Source organism: Sceloporus undulatus, unplaced genomic scaffold, assembly GCF_019175285.1.
Source record: "Sceloporus undulatus isolate JIND9_A2432 ecotype Alabama unplaced genomic scaffold, SceUnd_v1.1 scaffold_18, whole genome shotgun sequence".
Lineage (NCBI taxonomy): Eukaryota > Metazoa > Chordata > Lepidosauria > Squamata > Phrynosomatidae > Sceloporus > Sceloporus undulatus.
The window spans coordinates 2,853,215-2,869,711 of record NW_024802940.1 but is presented as its reverse complement, the minus strand read 5'-3'; the positions used below and the strand labels follow the sequence as shown (position 1 = coordinate 2,869,711).

General features: G+C 37.0%; 1 protein-coding gene across 1 annotated transcript in view; it reads left to right on the top strand.

The window, feature by feature from the left end:
- The window catches only part of LOC121917450 (cadherin-2-like), a 191,420-nt gene that overhangs the window by 26,754 nt on the left and 148,169 nt on the right, over positions 1-16,497 (top strand). Inside the window, exon 2 of the mRNA XM_042443433.1 lies at positions 1,463-1,577. Coding sequence (XP_042299367.1) covers positions 1,463-1,577 — 115 coding nt within the window. The remainder of the gene's footprint in view (positions 1-1,462; positions 1,578-16,497) is intronic.

Here is a 16,497-nt window from a genome sequence, read left to right as displayed (position 1 = left end):
CATTCAAACATTTCAGCACCCACTTGGCAGACAGCTTCTGCATTGCCAACTGCTCATGAATTTTAAACCCATTGCATTCCTGGCATATCTCTAGTGTCAGCAATTGTTTTAGCTGAGATTTGTCTATCTGGTCATGAAAATGCTTAACAATTGAAGGAGTAGACACTGTCGAAGGCCTTCCAGACCTTGCTGTATCTTCAGTCTCAAAATCTCCAAACTGACAGTTGGCACACCACTTTTTCATAGTTGAGTGTGATGGAAACTTGTCACTCAATGTTTGCATCATATGTTCCTGGTTTTCATTTGAAATTTCATTCTGCAGGAACAGGAACTTCATGACAGCCCAGAATTCCTTACTTGAAAATTCCAACATTTTTGGTGACATCATTCTATCAAATTATCTGAAACACCCCCCGCTTTCCCCAGAAATTATAACTACGATTCTGGAAAATGATATTGTACAACACCAAAGCACATTTTTTCATGCTATAGTGACAAAATTATGCTCAGATTTTGGGAAGTGGGTTGGGCAGAGAACTTTTCAGCAGCCCCCCCCCCCCCCCCCACAAATCCCAGAACTCCATAGCATTGAGCCATGGAAGTTAAAGCCTATCAAACTGCTTTTTTCTGCAGTGTGTTAGCAGCCACAGTTATTTAACAGTAGCAACCCACAACAACAAAATGACTCCTCCATATCTGAAATGAAGAAAGATTTGGGATAGTCTGGATTTTTGTATGAAAGGACTGTAAGAGTCTGACACTCAAAACAAAGCCTTAGGCTTGACATTATTTAATAATAAGGATGTCTGATTTTGCCTGATTCTGATTGGGAGACCTCAGGATTCTACAATGATGGGGGGGGGTATGAGATACATCTTGCAAGCCTACCTTATGACTTCAAGTTGTTCTGTAAGGTGCAGATAAGATTTTTATATAAAAGATTTTAATGCATCACTCTTTACTTCCAGTAGTGATTATTATGCATTAATTTGAAATAGCTTCTTTTTTGAAAAGTTAACTTTTGGGTAACACAGAAAAGCAGACTGATGAGCTTAGAGAAAATGTTTTGAATTGGCTGTTTAAACATCTGAAATTTATTGTTTCCGTGTCTAGTGCCCTTGGTATTCAATTTTGCGTAAGACTTATTTCTATTTGAAGGAATGTGTTAGCTTTTCCTCACAATTCTGCTTTAGCTTTAACTGCTGTCTTAGTTGACACATTGAGTTGTTTAAAAGAATCAAGATTGTGTATTATTTAGATGTTACTAAACAAGTGGGATTTGTTTGTTCCATTCCAGTTATCAAAAAGATTAACTCTTTGCCCTGGAATTCTAATTGCAGCCATTTAGAAACAAAGAGGTTATTTGTACAAGATAGTAGCAAAATCAGGATTTATGCCAAGTGGAATGTTTCTCAACTGAATAGGGTTGTAAGTATTACATAAATTTTGTCTTGCATTTCAGGCACCTATAAAGGCAACTTGTGAAGAAGGCACATTATGCAAGCCTGGATTTCCTGAAGACGTTTACAATGCAGTCATATCCAGAGGGGTACATGCAGGACAGCCTCTTCTGAATGGTATAGTTTCATATTATTTTTAGCTTCTTATTATATTTTGCTCATAATATAATGCCATTTTTTACATTTCTTAAATAGCACAAAATTATTTTACTTCTGTTCTGTTGCACAGGTTTTCCCTTAAGTTCTGGTTCTGGGAGTGATTGGTAGGTGAAATAAAAATGGTTGTTTGTAAAAGTAGTTTGTGAACTTTCATGCAGACATAAATCTGAAGTGTGTGAGTTTCAAGATGCCGCTCTGGGATTACTATTTCCAGTATAGAACACACTGTCAGATAGGTTTATATTTTGGCTAACCTCCCTAATAAGATCTTTATATGAAAACATGTTTTTGAAAGTGAATTTTCCTAAATTTCTCAGTCTTCCTAAATTTCTAAATTTCCAGGAAAGAGAACTGTTTAGTTTTCAGAGAAAATTATTGTGTTACCTTGCAGTACCAAAAGTAGAATTTGCCCTACCACATGATGGAGGGGGGGGCTCTATAAAAGGCTGAAATTTGTGAAAGCCTTTATTGGCTGCCAGTTTAATGACCCCAGTTTAAATCCGAACCAAGATGCTGGTTGTTTTCCCAGCACTTTTATTATCAGGCAGAGTACCTGTATTCTGTATTCTTTCTGTATTACCAATTACCACGTCTTATGAATTTAAAAATTTGCCTGATAGAGAAACAAAGAAATGAGTGTTGCTGTTTTATTTCTTCCAAATGGCCTATGAACCAAGATGAGAGCTAAAAAGTCATGAACCTGCAGCATGTCAGTTGCCTCAATCTGGAATACCAGAGTGCTCAGTATAAATCTCTAAAAACACAAAGTTCTGCAAAATTAGAATTGTGTTCCTATTTATTTCATATTGTTTGTGTTCTTCACAAATACTTTGTTTAAATAATGCTACTGGACAAATTTCCCTGCTCACTGTTATATTTGGGAAGAATTCTGCTTATCAGTAGAGGGCTACAGAGTAAGAAAAACATTAATTTTGTTGTTTTATATGATATGCCTGTCATAGAAATTACTTTCTAACTAATTTGAAAATTATGGAGCTGATCAAGAAGATTAGTTTCAATGAATTCTAATTTTATCTTATAAACTAATTTGATTCCATCCATTGTTACTTCAATAAATATGGCTTTGTAGATTAGCATAAATGGAAAAAAGTTTTAAAATGAAGCTGCAAATCAAATTGATCCTTGAAACAAAAGCTTTTCTCTGTATTTAACATATTCTGTTCAGAATTATCTCCTCATAATTATATTTTTACAGATCTGGCTAGTATTTTCATAACAATAATTGAATCCCAAATGTAATAATTTATTAGTTTTAGTTTATTAAAATCCTGACTTAATGAAGTACTTCTATTTTTCATTTAAATTAAACAAATATATTCCATATATTTGGTTTAATAATTAGTAGCTTTTGAATATAACATTGATAGTTTAGAATTTATGCATAACACGTTTCTTAAAATGGAAAATCATACAAGTTATGCTGTTTTGTTAGAAATTACTAGTATACATTACAAATAGTATTTCTAGGTTTAAATTTAGTAATTAGTCCAAACTAGAGTACACCTAGTGAATCACATTTATAGAAGTATTGACCTACCACATTTCCATTGATTAAGTTCATTTACATTTGTTGGAAGAATTGGGTTTGGGCCCTCAAACAGCAATGTGATTAAGTGCAACCCACACCAATCATATATCATAAGCTAGTCTCTTGTGCAAAAAAGATGAATCTTGATTATTTTAGTAAGATGTATGCATGGGTAAGTGAACCTCTGATCTCTCTCACTTCAAAGAATCCTGCAACTGCCCACAAATTACTAGACAATAATGATAATTTGCTTGGCTTCACATAATTATGTTAATATTTGTGCCATAAAATGGTTATGGTGGGAAGCATAGCTCAAGCAAAGATTCCCTTTCTTGTCTGTTGGAGTTAATTTCAAGTTGTCCTAAGGAGGACAGTATTTATGAAAAATATGAGTGACATGGTTGTGGATAAAGGATGAAATCTTTAGCTTACATTTGAGAATATTGCAATTGATTGCAGGGGAGTACAGCCAAAATGGGCTTAATATACAGTTGCATGGTGCAGCATAGCTGGCGTTCTTCCCCATGGAAGCTCCTTAAGTGTCTGAAAATGCTGCACAGAGACTCATGGAACCCTGTTGAACATGGCATGGATGCTGAGAGGGAAGGGAAAGGCAGAAGCACTTTACGCACCAGAGTTCAGGCTTACATGCTTATCCTTCCCTCCTTTGGCCTAGCTGTGGGGCATTTGGAAGCTGTCACTTCTATTTTACATTAACACTACATTCTTGTTTGGTTTGAATCTAGATAAAGTGTGACTAATCTTAACTCCAGTGAAAGAAGCCAACAATTAAATACTGTATTCAAATAACTTTCATCTAAAACCATTTAATCCAAAATGAAGCTTCAAGACTTTTCCTTGTGGTAGAGGAGAGAGGAGAGGCGTGTACAATGCATCTGCGTTATATGTGGCATTGAGCGTATGTTTTCAAGCCAGGTGGGGTGCATGTGCTCAAGCCGCACGCATGAGCCTCATTCACTTGAATGGGGCTGGAGGATAGGTGGAATTCGCCTTACATGGGGGGGGTGGGTGTCTGGAACAGATCCTCCGCGTAAGGCAAGGTTCCACTGTACAACCTTAAGCATTCTAATACTGAAGTAAGGTTTATTATTGGCCTTGTGTGCATTGGCCAAGATACTCCACGGGCAGCAGCTGGCCTCTCAGCTGCCCCATTTCCACCGTTATCTTGGCTTCTGTCTCCACTGTAGTGGCTTTCTCACAAGTGTCCTGGTGGGCTGCCTGATGTGTCCACTGTTGCTGTGGGTTGCTCCCTTCTGAGATCAGAATGTGGTGGCCAGAACAGGTGACCTGTGGCGGATGGGCTGGGTGGCCCAGCAGGACGCTTGTGTAGACAGCTGTGGCTGCATAGGAACAGAGGACTCCAGATCTTGTTGGAAAATCAGGAGCAACAGGTAAGGTGTTTGTTTTTTTTACTCCTTTTCTAACCTTGTTTTGTCCTGGTTCTGGTACAGAACATGCTGGATGTGATCTGAACTGCCTGCATCAGAATCAGGATTTGGGTCATACATCGTTTTTACACGATGACACAGAACTTGGGAGGGCAAATGGGCCTTTTGGCCCATGTACACAAGGCCACAGTATCCAAATGCAACCAAATGTACATTTGGGAATTTAGGGAGGATTAAATCTAAACAGAACCTTAATGTGTTACACTTGTACTGGGACCTTAACTGAGACGATTGCTTCAACTAATATGAAGTATTTCCTCTATATTTCTTCATTACTAATAGTTACATGTCCTCAAGTCAGTTCAAGTTGGATTCTGTTACTTTAGCATATATTAAAAGCATATATTAAAAATGCCGTGCTTTAAAAAAATCATTCTTTTTTGGTAAATGTTTTGATTCCAGATAGATCAGAGCACAGGTACGTCTCCGTTTAATTTATCTCTCATTATGTTCATTTGATCTTAATGGCATTCTGTAAGTATAGCTCTCTATAAAAATCTGAAAGGTTTACTTTTCTGTTCATTAGAACAAATGAGATAAACTGAAGAACCTTGATCAGTGGAATTACTGAACCAAAACCAAAGTCCACTGCATAACTGATTAACAGATCACAGCTGTGTACTCCTGTGACTGTGTATGTGAGTCAATGCAACAGCTCATTTGAAACACATAAAAGTTCAATATTACAAAGCAGTTTTTAATTTCTTTTTGCTTATAAAACCCATAAAATGTATCACATTATATAGATTAATGTGAACTAGTTGAAAAACTTCCTGGGGCATCTTTTTTTTCCAACCACAACTTTCTTAGTCAAATTATTTTAATGGTTAATTCTCTTGAAAGTACCGACATGCTTGAAAGCATATCATTTGCTAGTTTTACATAAATGTACAAGCCATCATTGGATGGCTTTGACTTAAAATTTAATTACACTGTCATTTTGAAGTACTATTGTTGTCGAAAGCCCATTTTCTGGTTATTAAACTAGATGCATGTGACAATAGAAGTTAAGCATACTTTGTATTATAGTCACATTCAAGAGGGAAAAGCTCCATGGGCCTGACTCAGAACTCTTATTTCCATTGATATTATTGGAGTTTACCCGGATTTACGCCACTGTGGGATCTGAATTTTGCACTTTAATTGTTATAGATTTTCTCTGGAGGTTGAAGCATTCTAAATATTTTTTTTTACTACTGTCAGTTGCCTGAGGTACAGAGGTTTGATTATCCTCTTAGCTAGCAGTAAAATACAATGACTGGCAAGAGAAACTGACCAGACTTTTTTTCATTTGCTTCTTTTCATTTCATTTCATGAAAAGGAAATAAAGTTTGTATCTTTTCTTATTTTGTTGTTTAATTTAATTTAATTTTGCTTTATTACCTAAAATTAAGATTTGATTTATGAAAGATTAGGAAATTATTTTGAATATCTTCTTGCAGATGTCTAGGTACCTCTATGTACCCTGTCCTTTTTAAGGTCTCCCCAGTAGTACTACAAATTATACTATGTGTATATTAGGTTCAGTTAATGGATGCGGAGAATGGTCTTGGTTGAAGTGCAACATTTATGGAATGCCCTTAATGTGATCTACCTGACAATCTCTCACTTAAATGTTAGAGAAATGGTTAAAATCTTTGTATTTTATTAGGTCTTTCTGGTTGGTTAGTTGAAGTTTTACTAGTTTCATTTAGACTGATAATTGCTCTTCGAGATTTTATTTCTGCAGTTTTTCAAATGGATTCCATTCACACAACAGGACTTTCTCTTCTTCTCTACCCTGCCCTCAATTTGCAAATTCTTTTGGACCATCTTGCTATTTGGAATCATCGAGTTCTATTTCCTACTTCCATTTCAATCCTAAAACATTTATATATGATGGAAGAACAGAACATACTTTCAAATGCACATGGTTTCAGTTTCAACCTTTTGTACTTTCAGTTGCTCACAGATATTTGACTTTTAAAATCAGAGAATATTTTGTTTAAATAGTGAATAATTTTCACTGGACATTTTTCTACACATGTACACTGGATTATGGTATAATTTACAGTTCCTTTGCAGGCTTGTGCAATTTACAATCATGTCATATCTGATGCTTCAACAACTGCAGAACTGGCTACAGTTGACTGCCATGCTCAACTCAAATTGGCAGTATTGACTTTAAAAACCCTTGTGTCCACACTTGTCTGTCCATATACTAAGATGGGTGAAACAGGCCACCTCTTCCAAAGGTGGATTGAGGCTGCGGCAGCCGTACACCACAGTCCCAATCCGCCTTTTTGCCAGCTGAAAAAGAAGCAGCAAATAGCCGCTTCTTTTTGCGCTGGCAAAAAGCCAGCGTTTCTTCCCTGCTGCAGCTGGAAGCTGGCTTTAAGGCACTCCAGTGGCATGCGACATCTGGGTAGCTGGGCGGCTTCCTGGTGTCTTTAGGGCATGTGGTGTCTCTACACCACACTCCCAAGATGCCTCGAAGCTGGCTTTTTATGACAGTCTGTTTTGCACCGTACTCACCTAAGACCCTTCTTTAGGTACCATATCATCTGTCACACAGCAGGTAACTAATTGGGGAAAGGGCCTTTTGAGTTGTTATCTCCTGGGTTTGAAAAGTTGACTTGAAGGAGCCTCACGTGGTACCCACGCTGAGGATGTTTTGACATCAGGCAATGAAACTTACATTTCCTCCAGTCTGCTCTGAATACCTTGACAAGTTTTGCTGGTATTGTGCTTTTAGGCTTAAATCCATGCTTATGCTGCTGTACCACTGTGACAGATTGTCCTTCACCTCCTCACCCCTAGGCAGCCCTGAGAGATGCCTGAAACTGACTGTGGAGGGTTTCCTACCTTCCCAGAGTAGTTTTGGGGGTTCACAGGGGCTGCAGTAGGAAGAGGAAACTGCTTCTGCTGGATTTCACTTGTTGAACAGCAGATGTTCAGCACTGGATTCTTCTTGTAATTTCATTGACTCTAGTAGAGCAGGCACTTGGTATCTGCTGCAGTTTGACCCCATCCCAGGGTTACCAAAATCTGTGGATGCTCGATTCCTATTAAATATAATGACATTGTAAAATGGTGTCCTTTATATAAAATGGCAAAATCAAGGTTTACTTTTTGGAATTTACATAATTTAAAAATATTTTCAAACTGTTGATGTTTGAATCTGTGGGTGAAGAATCTGTGGGTATGGAGGGTTGATTATATATATTTATATTTTAAATTATAAGCTTTGAATTTATTTTGTTGTATTTTTTAAATCCTTGGGAATATTATTGAAATGTATGGTATAAATTACTAAAATAAATTTGATAATGCTGAAAAAAATCATGTATATTAACTATAAAATACAAAAATTATTCAGAACTGTGGTGGCATTTTCATTTTCTTGAGATCATATAGGTTTGTTATGTGCCTTGAAGTCATTTCTGATGTATGGGTGAGTTTTCTTGGCAAGATTTATTCAGAAGAGGTTTGGCTTTGTCTTCCACTGAGGCTGAGAGATTGCAAATTGTCCAGGGTCCCCTGGTGGGTTTCTACAGGAGTCAGACTATGGTTTCTCAGTGTCCTGGTGCAACATTCAGACCGCTATACCATGTTGTCTCTGTATGTTACATGTATATAACATACCCAGAACTGGAGAAATAAAACAGAAATAGCCCAGTATCGTAAAAATGTTATCTTAATAGTGAAGTGCTATGACCATGTTTTATTTTGTATGTCTGATTGCTGGACTTTCTGGCATCCTTAGCTGATCACCATATTTGGGGGGAAGAATTTTATTCAAAGTGAAATTGTTTTCATGGAATGTCTTATCATATTCTTCTGCAACATGTGATCTGCTTAGTTATTTGATACTTTCAAGTACAGCTTTTATGTCAGCCTTCTAATTGCAGACTGTCAATTCTACATTACAGTCCTTTATATATTTACCATATATTACCTCTTGCCTACTTTTAAAACTTATTGTATTATGCTTGAATCCCATGTTGGGAGAAAAGCAGGATAAAAATTAAATAAAATATCTACATGGAACAGTTTATTGAGATTGACTCAGCGTAATTTATTAAACAGAATTTTAGACTTTTTCTACAGTTTTTTTAAAGTATGGAAAATATTTCACATGATTAAGTATAACTGAACACTTAAACTGTATTTCTTTTGAAACAGCTATCAGAACTGGCAAATTTCTTATGGACATTTGTATCTTATGAATCATTCTTTGAACATTCATATGTGATTTTTTTTTTGTTCTGATATGTTATGCCTTCCAACTCCCTGAGTTCTGCAATATGGTCAGTTCTCAAATGATATTCACAACCAAACAATATGGTCATTTAATTTTCCTCTCATAAATACTGTATTTCCCTGTAACTACTGACTTTGCCGATGGCAAGTTCTGAACACTTAGCAGCATCAATTTGGTTATATTTACTTATATGAGTCTCATTTTGTTCAGTGGGACTTTTTAAAAAAATAAAACAACAATGTGCTTAGGAATGTAATCTGTATCCTACGCTAGTTGATCTTGCTTCACATCTTCACATCTGTATGAGGAGAAATCTGTCTTTTCTGTCTAAGCAAATATAATTCTGCAGTCCATGTAGGCTGCTTTAGCAAAAGTACACTTGCAGGTTGTATAAAGTCTGTTTGATTGTAAACCAGTATCCAGGCTCCAGAAGTGGACCTCTCCTAGTGGGATGGAAAGTTCTGAAAGATACAGCAATGCTCCCATCACATTGCAGCCACAGTGCTCCCCTTGCTCTCTCTGTGAATGGCTGGCAAATACTCCAGAGACAGTTTTTGGGGGATGCAGAGTTTGTGTGTGTTGAAGGAAAAAATATATTACCTAATCTGGCATCTGACTAGATTAGGTTAGTGCTTTCATTGTCACAGCAACTAGCTACTGGGCAAGTTTCTTTAAACAAACAAACATGAATTTCAGATGGGAAGCTTACTTAGTGACTTGATTTGTAATTTTATGTTGACTTGACTTGGTTCTGACTTTGATTTCTGCTTTAAATCAGGCAGCTGAGTGCTGGAGGAGACATAACAGAGTAGGACTCTGTCCCAACTAGAGTAGATCTATTCAATTAAACGTTGAAGTTTGAGTCAACACATAGATAAATCCCATTGATTCAGTGTGTATAGTCTAGTCAACTAACAACAGGATCTATGTTTGAGGAAGGGATTTTTTAAACTACACAGCTAATTGTTAGTAGTGGCTTCAAAAGTAACAATCTATTTAAAACAAATTTTCAGAGTGACACTACTGTATAATGCTAATTATCCACTTCTTACATTCACCGATGGAATCTCAGACAGCAGATCCAAGATGTTATGTCTTTCCCCAAACCCTACCTGCAACACAAACCCTAACCCTAAAATTCTGTCTGGTTGTTTTCAAGTCCTGTAGAGCAAATATGGGCCAGCGTCCTGTGGCATGTACTCACGTAAATGTGGCCTATGTATGTATGTTTCCCTTTCTGTATGGGGTGCAGGGGCTCCCTCCCTGAACATTCTCAGCCATCTGTCAAGCTCAAGGGGGGGGGTTGTTTCTTATCAATAGTAAGCTGTGTAAGTGGAGAACTCAAACCATGCTCTGCGCTCCTGGTGAAAGGAAAACAAGGGTTCACTCTGTCTGTGAACATACCCTCATTTCTTCTAGCTGTGACGTCATGGTCAGTCTTGCCTCCTTTATTTCCCCACTGTTAATTAGGAGCAGCCCCATCCAGGGTTTGAGAGCTCAGGGAGCGGGGAAAACATGTAATTATGTGGGTAGAACTAATTTCCAATGTAGAATTTCAGCCATTAAGGGTGCATGTGAGAGCATAGGGGCTGAAACAGAAATGGCCTCCTCTTTTATCTGATGTCATAATTTCTAGTGTTAGTGATGTGCACAATTGGATCCTGGCCAGGGTTCATAGCAAAAATGTAGAAGAGCCAAAGTATGTATGTGTTCACAAAATTTCTACATAAAACTCTGTTGGGTTTCACTTTGTGAATATAATTATATGTTCAGTTCTATCCTTTAAATTTATAGTTGGATCTTTTGTTGACTTGTCACCTTCTCTCATTACAAGACAGAAAAACTATTAAAGCTTCCCATTGAATGGATTCTTTAAAGAAAACATCTTACAGGATAGACTGTTAGAATATAAAACAAAACTGAATTCTAGCAGTAGTTAAAATGTAATGAATGCATTAAATTAAATAATACTGTGTTAAAACATTTGATGCCATTCAGTTTGTTCTAATCTTCTTTAGTTCATTGTTCTGAAAAATGATAATTTCTGTATAATTCTAGTATGTGTTGCTGTCTATCTCAGCAGCTACCGGTAAGTCTTTAGGCAACAGCAGAATCAAATGGTTGTAGAGACATATCCCAAATTTATGATAAGGTCAGTACTGGACAACATTTTTGATCCTTGACCCTTGTATCATGGTAACTTTGAGCAGTTGTAGTTACAATGAACCAAGCTTAAATATCAATCTTGGTACGGTACTTATGTCTGAACTACACAGGCTAGAGTGAATGTGTACACATACACACACACACACACACACACACACACACAGAGAGAGAGAGAGAGAGAGAGAGAGAATACTTAATGCAACAAAGTTTTACATTTATTTTTCATAATGATAGAAACCATATTCTGCAGATTCCCAATATATAGTAGATTTGCAAACTGGCATAAAATGGACAATTTTTAATAATTTTAAATTTTAAAATTTTAATAATAATTTTTAGTGAGGAAAATAGGAAAAAAGCTAGCTCAAAAGTCATACATCTGCCAATGTCCCCAGATTTGGGGGTATCGTAATAGTCAAACATTCTTTCTAGGAGCTAGAAAATTTTTACTTTCTTTCTTGTACCAGAAAAGTAAAGGAAGTGCAGTTATGCTGCATCTGATACCTAAAAAAGTGGTTTACACGAGATGAATGATGGGCAGTGTATGCGTATGATACTTATCCTGGATTCTAATACAAGACACAATCTGGCCCCACTCTGTTCCCCTTTATTTCTGATAGTTGTTTTTTTTAAAAAAATATTTCCAACATAGAGTGGAAGCTTTCCCTGACACTGTAAAATTTAACTAGAGGCTTGTGCGAAAATCCTAGTTAGCCCCAATTACAGTAGACTCCTTGACTCAAATGAACTTACAGAAGTGTTTACCACTTTTGTACTTTTAGTTGAGTCATGGGGTCTACTGACTTGACCCAATTTGAGTCAAATTTCCACTGATTTGATTAATCTACTCTGATTAAAACTACAGTAATAGAATTTAAGATTCTTGAGAAAGCGATATTTTGTCTGGTACAATAAAGGAGCTCAGGAAAACAAGAACTTGAATTTGGTCTGACTAGTTTTTAATGACATATATCATCTATCGGCCACTTAACTAATCCAGAGCTGCATATCATGCATGGTCTGGCAAATAGTTCAGGGTTTAGTTGGATGCAATCAATGCATTCAGATCCCTTTGTTTAGTAAGATCAATGTGATGTAATGAAGTCTGTGTTCCAATTCCCTGCTAAACATCACTGCAGGGGATAGGAAGGTGTCTGTTTGTGTGTTATAAAGTACAACAAACATTATGTTTGAAGTGTCCCCCCGCACAACCCAATTATATAAGTATTGGAATACATTTCTTATTGTCTTCTCCAGAAATTTTAAGAATCCCCTGCATGAACTTGAAATGCCCTAGGAAATGAGTGTTCACATTTATGAGTATTTATTTTGTTCAAAATGCACATGCCTTTCCATATAGACGCTTATAAAATCATAAGGGCCTCAGTTTTCTTGTTTCAGTTAAAGTAGACAGCATATTAGAAATCCTGTTTGAAATATCCATTTTATATTAAAATGCATACCTGAGGGTAGAGCACTGGCTTGTAAGATTTTAATGTGAGCTCATATTTTTGAGATTTGTGAAATGAAGTTGACAGGCGGTTGTAGCCAAATTGGAATGGGAGAGAGCTAACTCCTATCTTTAGAATAAGATATCAGTTGAACTTTCAGCCCTGAATTGGGATGGTTTAACAATTGTGAATATTTTATAACCCTGTAGGCAATTGGAAAGATTATATCTTCAATAGGCCTCCCAGGTTCTAAAGTCATTGGGGAAGGTCCTTCTCTCAGTCTTCTCACCCAAAAGCAACTCTGCTGGAAACTCTGGGGAGGGTTTTCTCAGTGGGACTCTGGCCTTAGTAAGATTAGGATGATTCTCTCCTTACTGACTTTCTGGTGACAAGTGAAACCTTTTCTGTTCCAGCACGCTTTTGGGGACTGTCCATAAGATTTAATGGAATTATGTTTTATTGATTTGTTTTTCTTTTATGTATTTGTTTTAAATGGCTTTGACTCTGGGGATATTTTAATTGCATTTTAACAACAACATTTTGTAACTTTGTATGTGCCTTTATCTGTACAGTCAGCCCTCTGTATCCACTGATTGTAATCCACAGATTTAACCCTCCAAGGCTTGAAAATATTTTTTAGAAATGCATAATGTTCTAGTAGAGTAGGATTCTTATCCCATTTATTTCACTAAAACCACTGATTTCAACAGAACAGCTCAAGATAGGACTAACACTGGGTTTAGACCAAGGAAATAGCATTTAATACCATTCTCCTCTTTCTTATCTTGTTTATATAGTAGCACTTAAACCTTCAAAGCTATCCATATAATTTTCAGTCTTTTTAATGACAATGAAGATGAGTGGTGCATGAGGGGGGCATAACAGTATATTATGATTTGGAATTGCCTAAAATGATTTATTTCTACAGTATTTGGAGGGTCCTTGCTCCTCAGTGACCCTGACCTCCTCCCTGTTACCTCAGCCCTCCATTCTGTTCCCAAAAAACCTGTTTGCATGGATGTCCCACTGTGCTGACTGGTGGTGCATCACTTCTCTCTGAGTTAGAATGAGACATCCAGAACGATCACATGGCTAAGCGCCTTGTTCTGTCCTCAGGAAATGGTGGCTGCACTCAGCGGCACAGCAGGACACGTTTCAAAAACCCACCTGGCATTGGACCTGCATGCACTGGATCTTCTGGAAAGATTGAGAACAAACAGGGAGGTGTGTTGAAAGGGGTATAGTCTGGTTCTGGTATGTTGTCTGGTCTGTTTGCACCAAAACTGGGATGTGTCATTCAGTCTCCCTGCCGAGAAGATGTGGCAAGGGGAAGCTGGATTTTTGGCCCATGCAGACAGGGCCACAGTGTTCTTCACTTTTCTCTATATATTGATAAGTTGAACAAAAAACACTTCCTAACCTCATGTGCCTAATCACAAGGGCCATCTAGTCAAAAGCCCCTGCCATGCAGGAACTCTCAATCAAAGGTTCCCCAACAGATACAGCCATATATGATGTCTTTGAATATGAAGGGTACTGGACTATGTATAACAACTATGAGAACATAACAGGGCCCCAAAGCCAGTGAAGAACATTAAATTTAGAACCCTCCATTTTGTTTTCCTCTGTGATCTATAACCACTTTTATCAATAAACACCTTTCACATTTGGTGAGGACACGGGAAAATCTTTTTGGTAGCTATTCCCACAGGAGGTTCCCTCTCTTTTCACTTTCTGCTGGCAAGTAAAGATCTTTTTTATTTAAACACCTCTTTGCTGTTAACCGGCAGAAGTGTTTCTTTTAATGAGGCGTGCTGTACATTTATCTTCTTTTGAGGTTTTAAATGTGTTTTAACCTGTTCTAAATTAACATTTTTAATAAAACCGCTTATTTTGTGGTTTTTGAAAATGTTTGAAATTATTTATCAGCTGTAGTTTGTTTTAATCCATGGCATAAGCTGCTTTGCTAAATTTTTCATTCTGGGAGAAAGATGGGCTACCAATTAAATAAATAAGTGAAAAGCCAGGCTCATCTTCATCAGGACTAGCCTCAAGAAGAAGAGCCCTCCCTCCTTGCCAACTGTCACCAACTGGCCTGGAAGGGAGTGAAAAGGCCTCGATTAAGAAGAAGAGCCCTCCCTCCAGTCCATCTGCCTTGGTCCAGGCCCCAGAGGGAGGGAAAAACTGGACCTGATCCCCTTCCCCACCACCATTCCCTTCTCCTTTTGTGTTGTGTCTATTTAGATTGTAAAACTGAGGGCAGGGAACCGTCTAATTGAAAGGATTGTATGTACAGCGCCGTGTAAATTTACAGCGCTATATAAATAAAGTATAATAATAATAATAATAATAATAATAATAATAATAATAATAATAATGAATGCTTAGGAGTTGGTTGTGTCTAAAGTGCAGACTGCTTCCCCAGATAACAGGTTGTCTGCATGCCAGGTTCAGATCTATGTGAACATTGTAAGAGGCAGCACACAGGCAAATGTAAAAAACAGCCATGTGATGCTGTGCAACAGATCTGCTGCTGGGCAAAAATGAAACAAAAGACCTGCTGAATGCATCAGATAATTTTTGTAGACGGTATCACTGCTAACTAACATCTCCCCACTCGCATTGGGCCTATTTAAAGTGGCTGACATATTAGTTGCCCACTTTATCATATGCACTTCTACTATTTTTTTTTAGTTTTTTCAGTGCTGCATACTTTCTGGTAATTTCCTGATTTGATTAATAACTTTTTAGTCTTCTAAGCATATAATTGAGTACTCGTGCGTTTTAGCCCAGTATGACACATTTACTCACAGTAAAAGGCTATCACAATCCTTATTCTTATTTCAGCCCAGAACTTTTTCACAAGAGAGAAGTCATGTGAGTTCTTTCCTGATCTGATATGTGGCAATGTTGAATCCACATACGTTTTCAGTTCCTCCAAAATGATGTATATACATAGTGAAAGAGCTTTATTATTTAGTGAGCATGGTTGGGCAGATGCATAATTTAAATGTTCAGGGTAACACTTGTGGTTAGTGGTAGTTTCTAGAATGTGTTGAATGATTGAGGTTTCTGTTGTTGTTTTTTTTAATTTGTCCTTGACTTGTAATGTACCTGTTGGCTATAAGCTTTCAAAATGCCCCTAGGCATTTTGATTCCAGTTTCAAAAGCCAAATTTGACATCTGTGGCTAGAGGGGTCATCTCTCTATATACACTATTGCTATTGCCAATAATTTTAATTTCCTAAACTGATTCTTTAAACAATATTTCTAGCGATGGAAACATACATTAATTAAATGTGGCATTTTATTTTGATTCCCCCCCCCCTTCTCTCCATTCATCTTTTCCATTCATTGACTGCTTTGGATTCATTATATGAGTATAAAATCCACAGGAGTACTTCCAGAATTATAAATGAACAGATGAATCAACTGTTCTATGATATCTATAATGAAAACAGTTTTTCAAATGAATGCAGTTCCTCTGTGGTCCAAACAACACTGGCTCAGTGCTAGGGAATCCTGGGAATTGTAGTTTATTATGGCATCCAGAGCTCTCTTACAGAGAACCTAAATGTCTCACAAAACTACAGTTCCCAGAATTCCCTAGCTTTGAACCAGGGCAGTTAAAGCCATTTCAAACTGCATTATTTCTGCAGTGTGTTTTGGACCTATGTGTCCTGCATGGGATCATTAGAAGATAGTATTGTCAAGTGTTTAAGAACACTTAAGATTTCAAGAACTTAAAATCAGTACAGTACAGTGTTGTGAGTTTGGGTCATTAAGTTTCATGATTTTTTATATTTGTATCCTGCCTTTCTTGAGTTTGAACCCTTTATAATAGAAATTAGTAGATCATTGCATTTAGAATAAATGGAGATAGTCTGGGCCTCCCATGGTAATATTTTTCACATTTTTCCTTCACCTTGATTTTTGGCTTGGTTTTTGTTTCAGTAAGAGTGAGTTAAAGAGATGTCAAACAGAAATAACTATTCATTAA